The following is a 13,373-nucleotide window of genomic DNA, read 5'->3' as shown; positions in this document are numbered from 1 at the left end:
AAACCCTGATCATATCCAGCTTAGCAGGAGTGCCTATAACAGCAAATATGTTCCCCTGTAATTATAGTAGCACTGAACCCTCTGATCTCACTCGTTCTCTTGCCAATATCTGTTTCTCTCTTCCTTCCCCATAAAAGATTAGATTCTTTTCTAATATTCATGGCCTGTTGAACAGGGGCCAGATTTATTAAACTGAGTAAGGAGATTTACAGCGCACCAGCATATCTATCTTCTCCTTACCTATAGCACACAGGCCCTCAGCTGTCTGTGTAAGTGTGCGTCTTTTTCTCCCTCTAATCCATCTTTCAAACCTCCCCTGTTTTCTCCACCTGTCTCACTCACTTGGCTTATGTTGTAGAGCTCACATTTCCCAATTCTCTGGCTTCATGCTTCCATTCTCCCCCTTCTCCTGAGGCCCACCTGTCTCTGGTTTCTTTGTTCTGTTAGGGGGTTTTAAGTGCACTTTAGAGTCCCAAATGTTCTGTGATTGACGCACCAATTCAGCTTTTTCAAAGCGCCACTGCTAGAAAAGTTCCCTCCCAGCCTCACTTCACTTGTGACTGACACACACACAGACATACGCACACACATCTCCTAAAAACTCTCGGCAGTAGTCGAGCTATGGACTGTTACTGAAATGCCTTCAGACATACATTTGGAATTGGTTTCAAGCAGAAAATTATCTATAGCTTTCAGTATACTGTTTTAAATAATATAAACTAACACAGCAGTAAGTCTAAGAAGAAGAAGAAATCCGTTTAAGACTGAGTTAAGTTGAGACAAAACTAGGACTAAGACTTAAAACAAGACCAAGTTCAATATTTTAACATTAGAGAGAACAATAGAATGTTAGATAGAACAACACACAGACAGACAGACATGATAGATGGATGGATGGAACCATAGAATAATAGACAGATCCATAGAACAATAGATAGAATGACAAAATGATATAGAATGATACAATGATAGAACAGTAGACAGAATTATAGAAAAAACTATAGATAGATAAACAGATAGATCATACCTGTTGTTGACCCTGGTTCTTAAGGAATTCATCTCTCTGTTTGCTTGTTTTGACCTTTTCTGATCCGCTTTGCTGCAGATGCTTGAGACGAGACAGCGCTCTAGCACCGCCAGTCTGAGATGGACAAGAGAGAAGAACAGATGTTCTGTGCACTATCTTTGGTAATAATTTCCATCAAATTTCCAACAGTGTTTTTGCAATCACTGGCAGTCAGAGGAAGTGCAGGAGGAGAACAGTGCAAGAGGGTGATGTGTTTTTAATAGAACACATGCAAGCATCTCAGCGCAGTCCTCTCTGTCTTTCATACACACACATACACATATTAATACCTGTGAATTGAGAAATTATCAATCCTATATTGCTTCTGCACAAAGTTGACAAAAGCTCTCAATATTTACTAATGACCACTTTCTCTAGTCCTTCCTTGCTCTTCATATATGACCTACACAAGATCATTCACTAGACCAGAGTCACAACCAGCCAACAGTCCTTTTAAAGCTTCAAGGAGGTCCATTAGCTTTGTGTTTTATGCAAATGAGCACATCACTGAACGAGGGGCTCTGTAAGAGGATCTAATGCCTGCAATCATGTTGTCATACTGTTGCCAGGCTCAATCTGTCCTACGAAAGCAGCGTGCATCGACCTAGAGCTAGGGGCTCGAACACCATGGTTAGGAGGGATGATGCAATGCTGGCTTGTGTACAAATGTGTGGGCTGAGAGCAACGTAGTGGAAAACACAAGTGACATCGTCCAAATCCTTCCCTTCTGTCACTCACAGAGATCAGCCGTGTTCTCAGCGGAGCTGAGTAATACACATGACGTCTGGTGGATTGCTGCTTCGTATCACGCTCACACAAAGGTGGTTTACCCTGACAACTACTTTCCGAAGACAAATGCGAGAGAAGACAATAGCACATAAATTACGCAACAATATCACTTGAGTAGTTTCGAAGAGCTACCCTGGACTTTATCTTTTTATTTTAAGAGAAAACCACATAAAAATGTCCAATGTACCAGAGAAAAATAAGACAAGGGGGAAGTAATCAAATTGCAAACTCATTTTAAGGGGAAAAAAAAAGAGTAGGCTAATGAAGAAGAGGAGGAAACAAGAGAATTTATTGTGCGAAAGATACAATAAGTTTTTCTACAGAGGCTGGAGGCAAACAATTTATCAAAGCATTTGCAAAAACAGCACAAACTGATCTAGTTGAGCAACCCAGCAGAAGAGACCAAAACCTTTCCACCAGAGAGGAAGAGAGATAGCCGAGAAGATTGAAAGAATGAAAGAAAGACCAGGGATGAAGGAGATACTGAAGGCTAGGTTGAACCTTGGCTGTGGATGAACTGACGCAGGATGGTTTGGGTGGGACAATGGGTCTGTTTGTTTCTCCTCCGTCTCTATGGTTTAGTTCTGTATGTCGAGTGCTGCCGGATCTCTGGGTGGAGGAACTCTGCGTCTGGGCAGACGTGGGCAAGATGTCTCCAGTATGAGGATCAGTGCTGAACTCCATCAGGCTGAGCTCCAGCTCTCGGATGGTTTCCTCCAGACTGTCCAGTCGACGGTACGTGCTGTGGCAGATGTCTTCCTTTTCCCCTCCAACGCCTTGAGTGCGGATCAAACCGACTTGAGATGTCTCTACGGGCCCATTTTGCAGCAAGACAGACAATGTAGTGTCCGACTTTCTCTTTCGCTCGTCTTTTGTCTCTGACGCCGCCTCGAGAGACTCCTGAACCCGTGGCTCCCTCCTCAGGGGCTGTTTAATTGCTCTCTCCCTTGTTAAAGGCGGGCACGACTGGGTCACATCCTGGACAGGACTCTGGAGTTCCCTCTGGGCAGCATCCAAGTCTTGTATCCGAGGGACTTTTTGGCTGGTTGTCAAGTCTTGTTTCCACAGCGACAGACGGGGAGTCCTCACAATGTGGCTGAAGTAGCTTACTCTGATGTCGTTTCCAGTGTTATTGTCTTTCATTGTCTGAGCACTGTTAGACGGTCTGGTCTGTGCTGAGTCCTCAGAAGGAGACGTGGGGAGAGAGTTACATTCAGACAAGACTATCTGGGGAACTGGACTGGAGGTAATCTCATGCTGCATCTGAAATATAGCAGGTGTTATTTGTATAATTAACCCTAAAATGTGATTCATAAAAGTATGAGATTCTAAGGTAAATATGAGCCTCTTACCAGAGGTTTCTCTGTAAAATCACTGGAGTTTTCATGTAAACCAGACTGAGATGCAGTCAGCTGCTGGTACATATATAGTATAGCACACATAGAGATAAAAAATGATATAAAAAACACATAAATATGCAAACACATTAGGGAATAGTTCACTCAGAACTAAAAACGGTGTCATCATTTACTTGCGTTCATGACGGTCAAAATCAGTGGTACACATTCTGAAGACTGTTCTAGTCACTCTTGTTTAAGGCAATTATCATGTCTTCAAGCTTCGAAAAATGCAAAAGAAGTAGTCCAAATATAGTCCATTTGACATGCTACAGTCTTGTTTTGTGAGGAAATTACTAAAATCTACACTGTTATTCACTGATAATCTTTCCCTCCATTGAGCTTTTAACCATTGTGATTGTATTATTGAGTCAGGGAGTTGAGAGCGTGATTTGTGAACAAATCATTCAGGCTAGTTTTGCGAATCGGATTAGCTGATTTATTGACATATCTAACTCAGCTATATTTCTTTAATTAACTTAAATGTCGGTTTGTATTATAACTTTTAGTATTAAAAGTATAATGGATTTAGAAGACTTGAAATAAAGTGCTTGAGTCTTATGGACTACTTTTATGATATATTTGATGCTTTTGCATACTTTTTTATTTTACTTTCAGTCCCCAATCATTTTAGCTGTATAGAAAAGAGCATAGTAAAACAAAATTTCGTATTTTTTCCCACAGAAGTCATACGGGTTTGGAACGCCATGAGAATGAGTTAATGACAATACACTCATTTTTAGATGAACTATCCCTTTAAAGATCACAGAGCTCATATACTGTACAAATTTAAAAACAGCAAAATTCAGAAATCTGGGTGAGTGCTACCACAATAAAATATCAAACAACCTTTAGGTTCAGTGGAGGAAATTGGGCATTTCAACACACAAAGCAGACATGCACTGGCAAGGCCACACACACACTTTATAGGTGGTGAATGTTTAATTGTGATTGTGCTCACTCTGTGAAGTGGGAATATCTTTCTGGTTTGTTTTTGTGTGTGTGAGTGTGTGCCTGAGAGCATCTCTCTATATTTGAGCATGACTAACATTTCAGAGGGACACTTTGAGCATTTGGGGTAAACTATAGATGCATGTGTGAGTGTGCATGAGTGTACAACAGCAGTTCACAATAGCTTGCAGTAGTGGCTGTTACCTGTCCAGCCGAGGGCAGATGGGGCAACAGCTGTAAACTAGAGGGAGGAGGGTGTTTCCTGGGAGAGGGCAGGGGGGGAATCAGATATCGCTCAAAGAGCTGAGCGTTCAGGGAGATTGAAAAGAATTAATGAAAAAATATGGGATGCACAATATCAGTTCAAACAGGATTCCTCATGAAAAGCTCTAGAGACTCTGAAAGTCAATCATTAAGGACATACACATTTACATACTGGGTTGTAAATCCCATAATTCAATATCACTTTAACTGGGTGGAACATGTCCTACCATCAGAAATTACACACTGTACCTTTATTTATCATCTCAGCTATTTCTTCATCGATGCTTAATGTAGAGTGTTATTAAGTATTGTGTTATTGAGTTATGGGTTTGTTTTGAGACGCAGCTTGTGAGGCTCATTAGGTTTGAGATGGAGGTCGGCATGGTGTCACTGCAGCAGTGCTCAGATCTCCACAGGTCTCCACAGGGTTTCCAACAGAGACATGCAGTGGGGATGGAGGACAAGAGACATCTGCTCGCTTAACCTGTCATCCACTCAACCAAGATAACAAAATCTGTCTACTTGGTGTTAATGAGCCTTGCAGTTTGTGTGTCAGTGTTTGTTAGTGTTTCTGCCCTGAAGCAGGTCAAGGAAGCTTAAAATCAACACCAACACAGCTCAAGTGGTGTCAGTCAGGAGAAATGCACTGTAGTGAACTCCAGGCAAAATGATAATATGTAAATGGAGACGTCTGGGGAGAAAGTTTATAATTTAATTGTGCATTAATTAAAAAAAGATTTGCTGCATGTTCTCAAGCAGAATTGGGCAAAAGTTGGAATTTGAATTAGTAGCAGTAGTACATAGGATGCTAAATTGGAATGATAGTTTTGGAATTGCAGTTTAAAGAAATTTAGCACAGTCCTTTAAAAGTTTTGTGATGAATAACTGCATCATTATATGTGTAATTTCTCTAAACTAAGTTCAATACCGTCAAAACTTTGAAAAGTCTTTGAAAAACAAATTTATATATTTAAAATTTTCCATACAGTTTATATAAATGCCGTTCAAAGGTTTGGGGTCTGTAAGATTTTTGTTGGTTTGTTTGTTTGTTTTGGAAGACTAATACTTCAATAGAGGGTATGCACTGGTGGCAAAAAGACAAAAAATGTTTTAGCCGTACACAATATTAATAATTATTAATGAAAATTATATATACACACATACATATTTATAATTTTAAAACTATTAGAGCACGTGTATACATTTCTTTGTATTTCATTCCATTTCTAATAAACTTCCATAAATTCTAATTCAAATTACAACTCTGCATCCTTCAAATTCTGAAATAGAATTGATACGTAGAAGGGATTCAACTGGAGTGGTGCATAATCCTGCTCTGAAGCTACTAATTCATCTAGAAATAAAGTATATGGGTAAGTGATGTGGCATATTTGAGGTGTTATGGTTTTTTATTCTATGTACAGTTAAATTAGACACAAGCGGTATCCCACAATACACTCACTAGTGCTTAACTAACAGCACTTTACATCAGTACAGCACAAGACATTGTCAAACCACTCATTTGAGCTTAATAGGTCATGAGCCAAAGAGCACAGACAGAAATTCAGATCTCCTGCCTGCTAATGTGTGTTTAATGAATGAGCAAACCATCCAACTGGTAGAACCCACCTATGTGTGTATGAGTGTGTGTGCGAACGTAATTGCATTGCTCTGTGGGTGTACAGCAGACACATCTGGTGCTTGTGGCATATGGACATTAATCACCAACATTAACACTTCAGCCGTTAGGGCACAGACGGTCTGATGTGATTCCTGAGGTAAAACATGTGCTCACCTCCAGCTCAGCTGCTAACTTGTCATCGTCGCCCTCCTCTCGCTCTCCACCAGCGATGGTCGGAGGGGTGGAGGCCGATCGGGGGGCTTCAGATATACTCCGCCGCAGCTTAACATGTGGCTTCAGAGACTCGCTCTCCTCTGATTCGGACTTCTGTTTGCATACACAAATATAAAAAGGACAAATCTGAAAATACAATATGCACTTTCAAAATGTAAAACAAGTTACAAAGTTTGATGTACTATGGAGACATACTCTTTGTACATACATGTATAACAGTGACCCCAAAAATTGTTTTATATGGACTGTAAGTCTGAATAAAAAACATCTGAACAAGAAAATATTGAATTAAATAACTAATCAATTTGATTTTAAACAATTAATAAATTAATTGATCGATATTATGAAATATAAATATTTATGGATTTATGTATAAATGAATGCATGTATGAATCCTGTTAAACTAAATTATGGCTGTTTTGACTAACATTATAATTGACTTCCATGAAATAATAACAAAACGCCTGCAAATGTGCAGAATATGTCCCATTGTAATGTAATGATTAAATCTTAATTAATAGTAAACACAAGGGAAATGAACACACAGAACCAACTAAATCTTTCTCAATCTCTTTCAAATTCACCTGTTACCATCAGGTGATTTATCACCATAGGAACAGCTAGGGTGATAAAGAAAATATCAACCATAACTAACACACCCACAAACACAGGTGGCTTTTATGAGATGCCTGACATTTTTGAGACCCTGCACTCAAATAAAAGTGATGTAGTGTGTTCCCCTGATTCCTCTCTGTGTTTCTCTTTCAGGAACAGCTCGCATATAAATGTTTGAGCAAGTTTGCATGCATAAATGCACACATGCAACATAATCTGTGTGGGTGTCATGTATTTCTGTATGTTGCCAGTCACCTTCATACTCTTTCCAGGAATGATCATCTCTCCGCTGCGTGTAGTAAGCCCAGGAGAGGAGGGGAAACTCCGGCGGGGAGGTGGAGGAGGAGGGGATTTTGAGGGCTTCTCTGTACGATACCTTGCCACTGTCAGTTCATCCGAGCCTCTTCTGGATCCGCCATCTTTACTGGAGAGTTTATGCTGAGGTTTATTAGGCCTGTGTTCAGGTGTGGCATTGGTGCTAGATGGACTCTGGCTCTGGTTTTGGTTTTGATTCTGGTTCTGGTTCTGAGCAGGTTTGATCTGCTTGGCGGCAAAGTCCAAGTCAGGAATGGCCTTCATGAGCTCAGCCTGAGTCTCCTCCAATAGTCGATTAATGTCCTGAGCACTGTACTGTGTTAGACTGGCCCTCTTCTCTTCCCAGTCCCGCTCTGCTGCCTGAGGAGACACACAGATGAAATTTTCTAAGATCATTAGTGCTTTAAAACAGCTAGTGAACAAGCTCCACCGTTAAAGCCTTTTCACACCAAGAGTGAATTTTCAGCTCTAAAACATTCAAAAGATTTTAAAAGCAAACTATATACACTACTGTTCAAAAGTTTGGGGATTGTAAGATGTTTTAATGTTTTTGAAAGGAGTCTCTTATATTCACATCAAGGCTGCATTTATTTAATCAAAAAATACAGTAAAAACAGTATTAGTGTGAAATATTATTATTATATCAAATATATTATAAAATGTAATTTAGTTCTGTGATGTCAAAGCTGAATTTTCAGCATCATTACTTGATCCTTCAGAAATCGATCTAATATTATGATTTGATGCTCCTTTCTTATTATTATCAATGTTGAAAACAGTTGTGCTGATTAATATTTTTGTGGAAACTGTGATAAGTGATTTTTTCAGGATTCTTTGATCAACAGACAGTTTTTTAAAACAAATCTATTGACACTTTTGAACAATTTGATGCATTCTTGCTCAATAAAATCCTTAATTTCTTTCAAAAGAAAAAATCGTTTGAATTTTAATTGTAGTGAATGACCCCCATTACTAAACGTAAGTTCTGTCACTTTTGCACAATGGGAATTTTAAATCATAAATTAAATCGTTGTCATTCTTTTCAGCGGCACAAAGGTTCATTTTTACCTTTCGGAATACTTTATTCAAAATGAAAAAAATTTGACATTGGAATAAATGCCTTAAATGTTAAAAATATACCTTCAATAAAATCAGACTCGGACTTTACATATTAAAACAACATTACTAAATTAAAAAAGGTATTGATATTCCATGCATTTAAAACACAATTATTCAACAGATAAACAATTACTCGCATCTTAAATCTAATTCCTCACCAGTCTCACTTCCACAGACGAGGCCTTATCAGACCCGCCTCGCCCCCCCAGCTCCTCCAGGCCCCGTCCCTTCAATGAGCCCACCACCCCATGAGAATCTTTCTCCCGCTGAGCATGAGATGGGTTAGAGTGGCCGTGGCATTGACCCGAGTGAGGGCTCCAGTTAGCCAGGCTGGTCTCATTGAGGCTTAGCGGTGGGCTGGTTGGAATGTCAAAGTCTGTGTTCTTCCTGTAATCGTCCCCTCCTCCGAGTTTAGGAGAGGGGCTGGAATACTCATCCTGGGCTTTCCATACTCCCTCATTCACCTGCCTGATTAAACCATATTACAGCACTCAAAATGATGAAGAGCAAATTGAGGCAGAGTCAGACCATGTGGCTAGACCAGTAATGATTCAATCATTGCAGTCAGTAAGTGTTTGTCTACCTCCTCAGTGTGGTGAGAGTTTCTGTGATAGATTTGCAGCGTTTAAGTAGGGCGTCCAATCTGTGTGGCTCCTCTTTCAGGAATTTCACGGCTTCCACTTCCACTCGTAACACCACCCGCATTTTACTCTGGAGCCCTGGGAACTGATCTGAATGAGAGAGACAAAGAGAAAAACAGTGAACGAGCATCGCTGACTCTATTCCGTAACTAAACAGAGCTGAGGTTCAAGTGTCTGGATGTGAAGGACAGAAATGAGTCTCACTCTTCAGCTCCGTAAGAGTCTCTCCCAGTTTCCGCAGCAGCGAGCTTTTCTCCTCCAGCTCCTGCACTGTCACGTGTCGGTGACTGACAGACATCTCCTTTTGTATTTCCTCCACTGACTTTTCTAGATCACTGTCAACACAAACATCCTCCCATTAGTTTTATGACATATTGATCGTTTCAGAAAAAGCATAAACCCGCATGGCTTGTTAAATGTCACTAAATTAATGACCTATTACTGGAAGTTATTATAAAGGATCTCTGTTTTATTACACAGAAGGGAATATTGCACTTTTTGATGGTTATGACATTTAAAAAGTTCAAAAATGTAGAACTTTTTTATAGAAAATCCCAAACCCGCTAGAGCGTCGGCACGCATTTGAATAAGTGTCAGTGCAGCAGGGTGTATTGTATCAGCACTAAACGACAGAGACACAGTCAGAGTGTTTACACTCAAAATCCAATTTAACCACGTCAAATAAATCCACCCCCCACAAAATGGTTTGTTACAAACAGCGTCCCGTTAATAATTGAATCACATCAACTGGCAGTTAGCTATACTTAATAACCGCTATCAATTAAAAGCAACACGACTGATCTGGCAGTGAGTTGAAGAGGCGGATTCAGTCACCCCGCTGCTTTTAATTGGAACAAAATAAATCAATGAAATGCTGTCCATTGTTGTGGGTCTGCAGGTCTTTAACTGAGACTGTTTATACCTCGTTTATATGCATCTTTTCACTTTCAGGTATGAGTTGATTAGAACCTGCGCAATAAAAATGCAATGGCTCTACGCTACGGCATTATCAGCACATTATGAGCACATTTTGTGTGTGAGACGCACTGCAGTTGCTGTATGATGAGTTCTTCCTCGTTCAGGTACTTGAGTCTCTCCTCTTCCACTAGGAGGCGCTGTCTCTGGAGAGGGTCTTCCTGTTTCCTCAGCGCATCAGACAGACGCAGACTCAGCTCTGTCTCTGTCCTCTTCAGCAGACTGCGTATGGAGTCCTGGTTCTGCAACTACACGCAAACACACAGACATTTTAAGAATGACTTACAGCATCATTGCGTTTGCTTAAAGGAATAGTTCATCCAAAAATGACAAGATGCAAACAAACACTGTTTTTGTCCATACAGTGAAAGTTCAACTTTGAAGCCCACTTTCATTGTACAGACAAAAAACAGTGGAAACATTCTTAAAAATATCTTCTTTTGTGTTCCAGAGAAAATAGAGATCATAAAATCTTATGGAAAATTTCACTTTAAAGCAGTGGTTCCCAACCAGAGGGCCTCAGCAAACTTTATAATGGGGCTGCAGGATGACTTTAAAATAAAAAATTGAAATAAGTCCAAATTTAAATGCTTAAAAACAAACCATTAAATCAATAACTATACATCAATTTATTCTCCATTCTCCTCTGTAGGTGTGTGGGAAATTAATAACTAAAAATGAATAACTATTATTTTACTGAAGAACATACAGTTCTTGAAACTTCTGTAAAATCACAAAATGAATCATGGTTAATTCATTAAATACATCAATATTCTTGGTTTCTGATAATAAAGTTTGAAAACAAGCAGCTTTGTCATAATTACAGCAGGGATATTGTAAATATTTTGCTTATGTTAGGTTGGACAGTGGAGGCTTTCAAGTCAAATAGTTTGAGAACCACTGCTTTGAAGTGATTTATACAATGTAAGACATGTTCCTAGATTAACTAAAGTCTAAGGCTATAAATGGTTGTTTAGCATTATGCAGTGCGAGGGCTTTCATGGGTGGCTACGTTCAGCATTTTACAGAAGGTCAGCTGCACAATCTTTCACAACACAGCCATCAGATGACTCATATATGAGCGCATACGTAACATTGACCTGTCTTTGACCATATGCAGCTGTCACATTGAATGTGAAGGTATGAAATCATAGAATTGACCTTGCAAGAGCGCGTGTTTGTGTGTATATACAGTATAAGTCTGTTTGCACAGCATGTCCTTGATAGTGTTAATGATGGATATTATTCGTTTAAGGTCTCTTGAACGCCGTAATGACTTTTTGTAAATGCGCATCCATTTCCTTGAGCTTATTTTCTAGTATTTTACATCAGTGTATGTTGAAGGACTAGTGGTAGTTGGAATGCCAGACATCACCATAATTTTGTGATGCGTAAGCATTCTGCACACAGTGTTTGTTTGCCCTGAGAGGAAAACCGGCTGGACTTTGTCACTTGCATTGTGCCGATAATGAGAAAAGTGTGTGACACTGTGTTTTTGTACACTGTACGTGTGTGTGTGTGTGTGCGACCCGATTTTAGTGCCGTTTGGTGGTAGTTCCTCCTCGAGCTGAATTATTTATGAGTCTCATGCATTATTCAACATATCCATGTCTCCTAGGTAACGGGATGAGGGCAGGGGCCGTGTCTCGAGCTCTGGCATTCAGGCAGGTAATTGTCTAACTCAGCAATCTGCTGTTGTCATGACACCAGTGGCTTGGCTCTCAACACCAAAGCAATTGACACCAATCTCGCCATCCCCATGCGGCGCGCTCCCGGACTGTCACAACATCTCTACTCTTCCATCCATTTGCCTCTTTGTCTTCCAACTCACATCCACCCTAAAATTGGGGTAGATTATTATACGTTCCTGAACTGCAAAAATTCATCTTAATGAGTTTAATCAGTCTTTTTGACTTATTTTCCCATATAAAAATCTCTTAAACTAAGACCAGTTTACCAGAGAAGTAGCATTGCATAAGATATTAAGGCTTTTCATGGATTGTATCTTTAATGCACTTTACAATATAAACTTCTTTATACTTAAAGGTGCTCTAAGCAATGTTGGGTGACATCACTTCTTGTTGACGTTCGAAGTATTGTCAAACAAAACTCGACCCTCCCTCTTCCTCATCCCGTCCCCTCCCCCTCTTTGGTCGTGTGTCGGCCATATCAAAATTCAAGAGAATATAATGCTAACGTTAGTCGTTGTCGTTGTCTAGGACATCTCTCCTCTAGCTAACTTCCCTCTTCATGTTTCTCTCTCCTCCACTCCCCACACCCCCCTTCATGTGCACTAACCCCCCAACCCCCACCCCCACCCTCACCCCCAAATCATTCTTGTCGGTTATTGGCTGGAACACTGTTTGTTATGTTTCGTGGTCCAGGCTGGGCCAGTTTGTTTTTCTTGCCGTTTGTGGAGCCTGGGCTGTCTACAGAGATTGCGTTTTTTTACAGTGGGGACAGGCAGCTAGCGGATAGTGAGGAGATGTTTGCTGAATGTGACACAAAAATATTTGGCCTAAAAAACGTGTGACATCGCACCTTTAAAACAAGTGAAAAATCTGCCAGTGCAGTAAGACAAAATACACTGTAAAAAAAATCTGCTGCCATACATTTTTTAAGTACAATCAACTTGAATGTTTAAGTCAGTTCAACTTAAATTGCATTAAACTGCATTAAACCGAGCTGAATCTTGTATAACTTATAACAAAAAGTTGAAAATTGCTAAACTTAGTTTGGTGAATTAAAGCTATGCAAAAACATGTTGTTATAACTTATTGATCATATGATTTTTTACAGTGTACATTAAAGACACAATTTATGAAAATAAGTCTTAATGTCTCACCTAGTGTTGCTTCTCCAGTAAATGTATCTTGTTTTAAAATTTTATTTTAACTGAAAAAAATAGTGCAGTTTTTGCAGTGTGGGATTTGAAATTACTAAGACCTATTTTTTTTTTCTTCTGCATTCCATGAACTGAAATCATGCAATCAAAAACGTTTAGAAATACTGTAGGGTCCAAAAGTCTAACACCACATAAAAAATCTCAGGGTTGAAAATTCCATATAAACCTGGAAATAAATGATTTTAGGCTTTTGATAAAGGAACATGTAAGAAACAATAAGGAATATTTAAGATTCTGCACTCTTTCTATGTCACTAATCGAATAAGCAAATTAGTGGCATTAATCACGTGAACTCTGTTGTACAAAAGATAAAATTTCCTTGCTCCAGAGAGTCTCTGTAGAACCTTAATTTCCAGTTTTTCTACTCTGTTTATTTAGAGAGTTCAGGGGTGAGATGCAGGTGTTCACTCATGAGTCACACCGGTTGCTATCATTCCACAGTCAGTTTTCATTAAAGCACTGCTGACTGAAAAGCTCACTT

At 39.5% G+C, this 13,373-nt stretch overlaps 1 protein-coding gene across 17 annotated transcripts in view; it reads right to left on the bottom strand.

Annotated features, from left to right (window-relative positions):
• The window catches only part of srcin1a (SRC kinase signaling inhibitor 1a), a 120,097-nt gene that overhangs the window by 1,791 nt on the left and 104,933 nt on the right, over positions 1-13,373 (bottom strand). For all 17 annotated transcript variants that reach the window (XM_079849628.1, XM_079849633.1, XM_079849620.1 and 14 more), the window contains 7 exons: positions 10,060-10,235; positions 9,217-9,347; positions 8,955-9,102; positions 8,530-8,839; positions 7,193-7,612; positions 6,263-6,415; positions 1,028-1,141 (listed from right to left, as the gene is read on the bottom strand). In XM_079849628.1, coding sequence (XP_079705754.1) covers positions 1,028-1,141; positions 6,263-6,415; positions 7,193-7,612; positions 8,530-8,839; positions 8,955-9,102; positions 9,217-9,347; positions 10,060-10,235 — 1,452 coding nt within the window. The remainder of the gene's footprint in view (positions 1-1,027; positions 1,142-6,262; positions 6,416-7,192; positions 7,613-8,529; positions 8,840-8,954; positions 9,103-9,216; positions 9,348-10,059; positions 10,236-13,373) is intronic.

Source organism: Squalius cephalus (assembly GCF_949319135.1).
Source record: "Squalius cephalus genome assembly, chromosome: 1".
NCBI classification, from domain to species: Eukaryota; Metazoa; Chordata; class Actinopteri; order Cypriniformes; family Leuciscidae; genus Squalius; species Squalius cephalus.
Note: the sequence above shows the minus strand (reverse complement) of the source record. Positions and strands in the feature narration are given on the sequence as shown.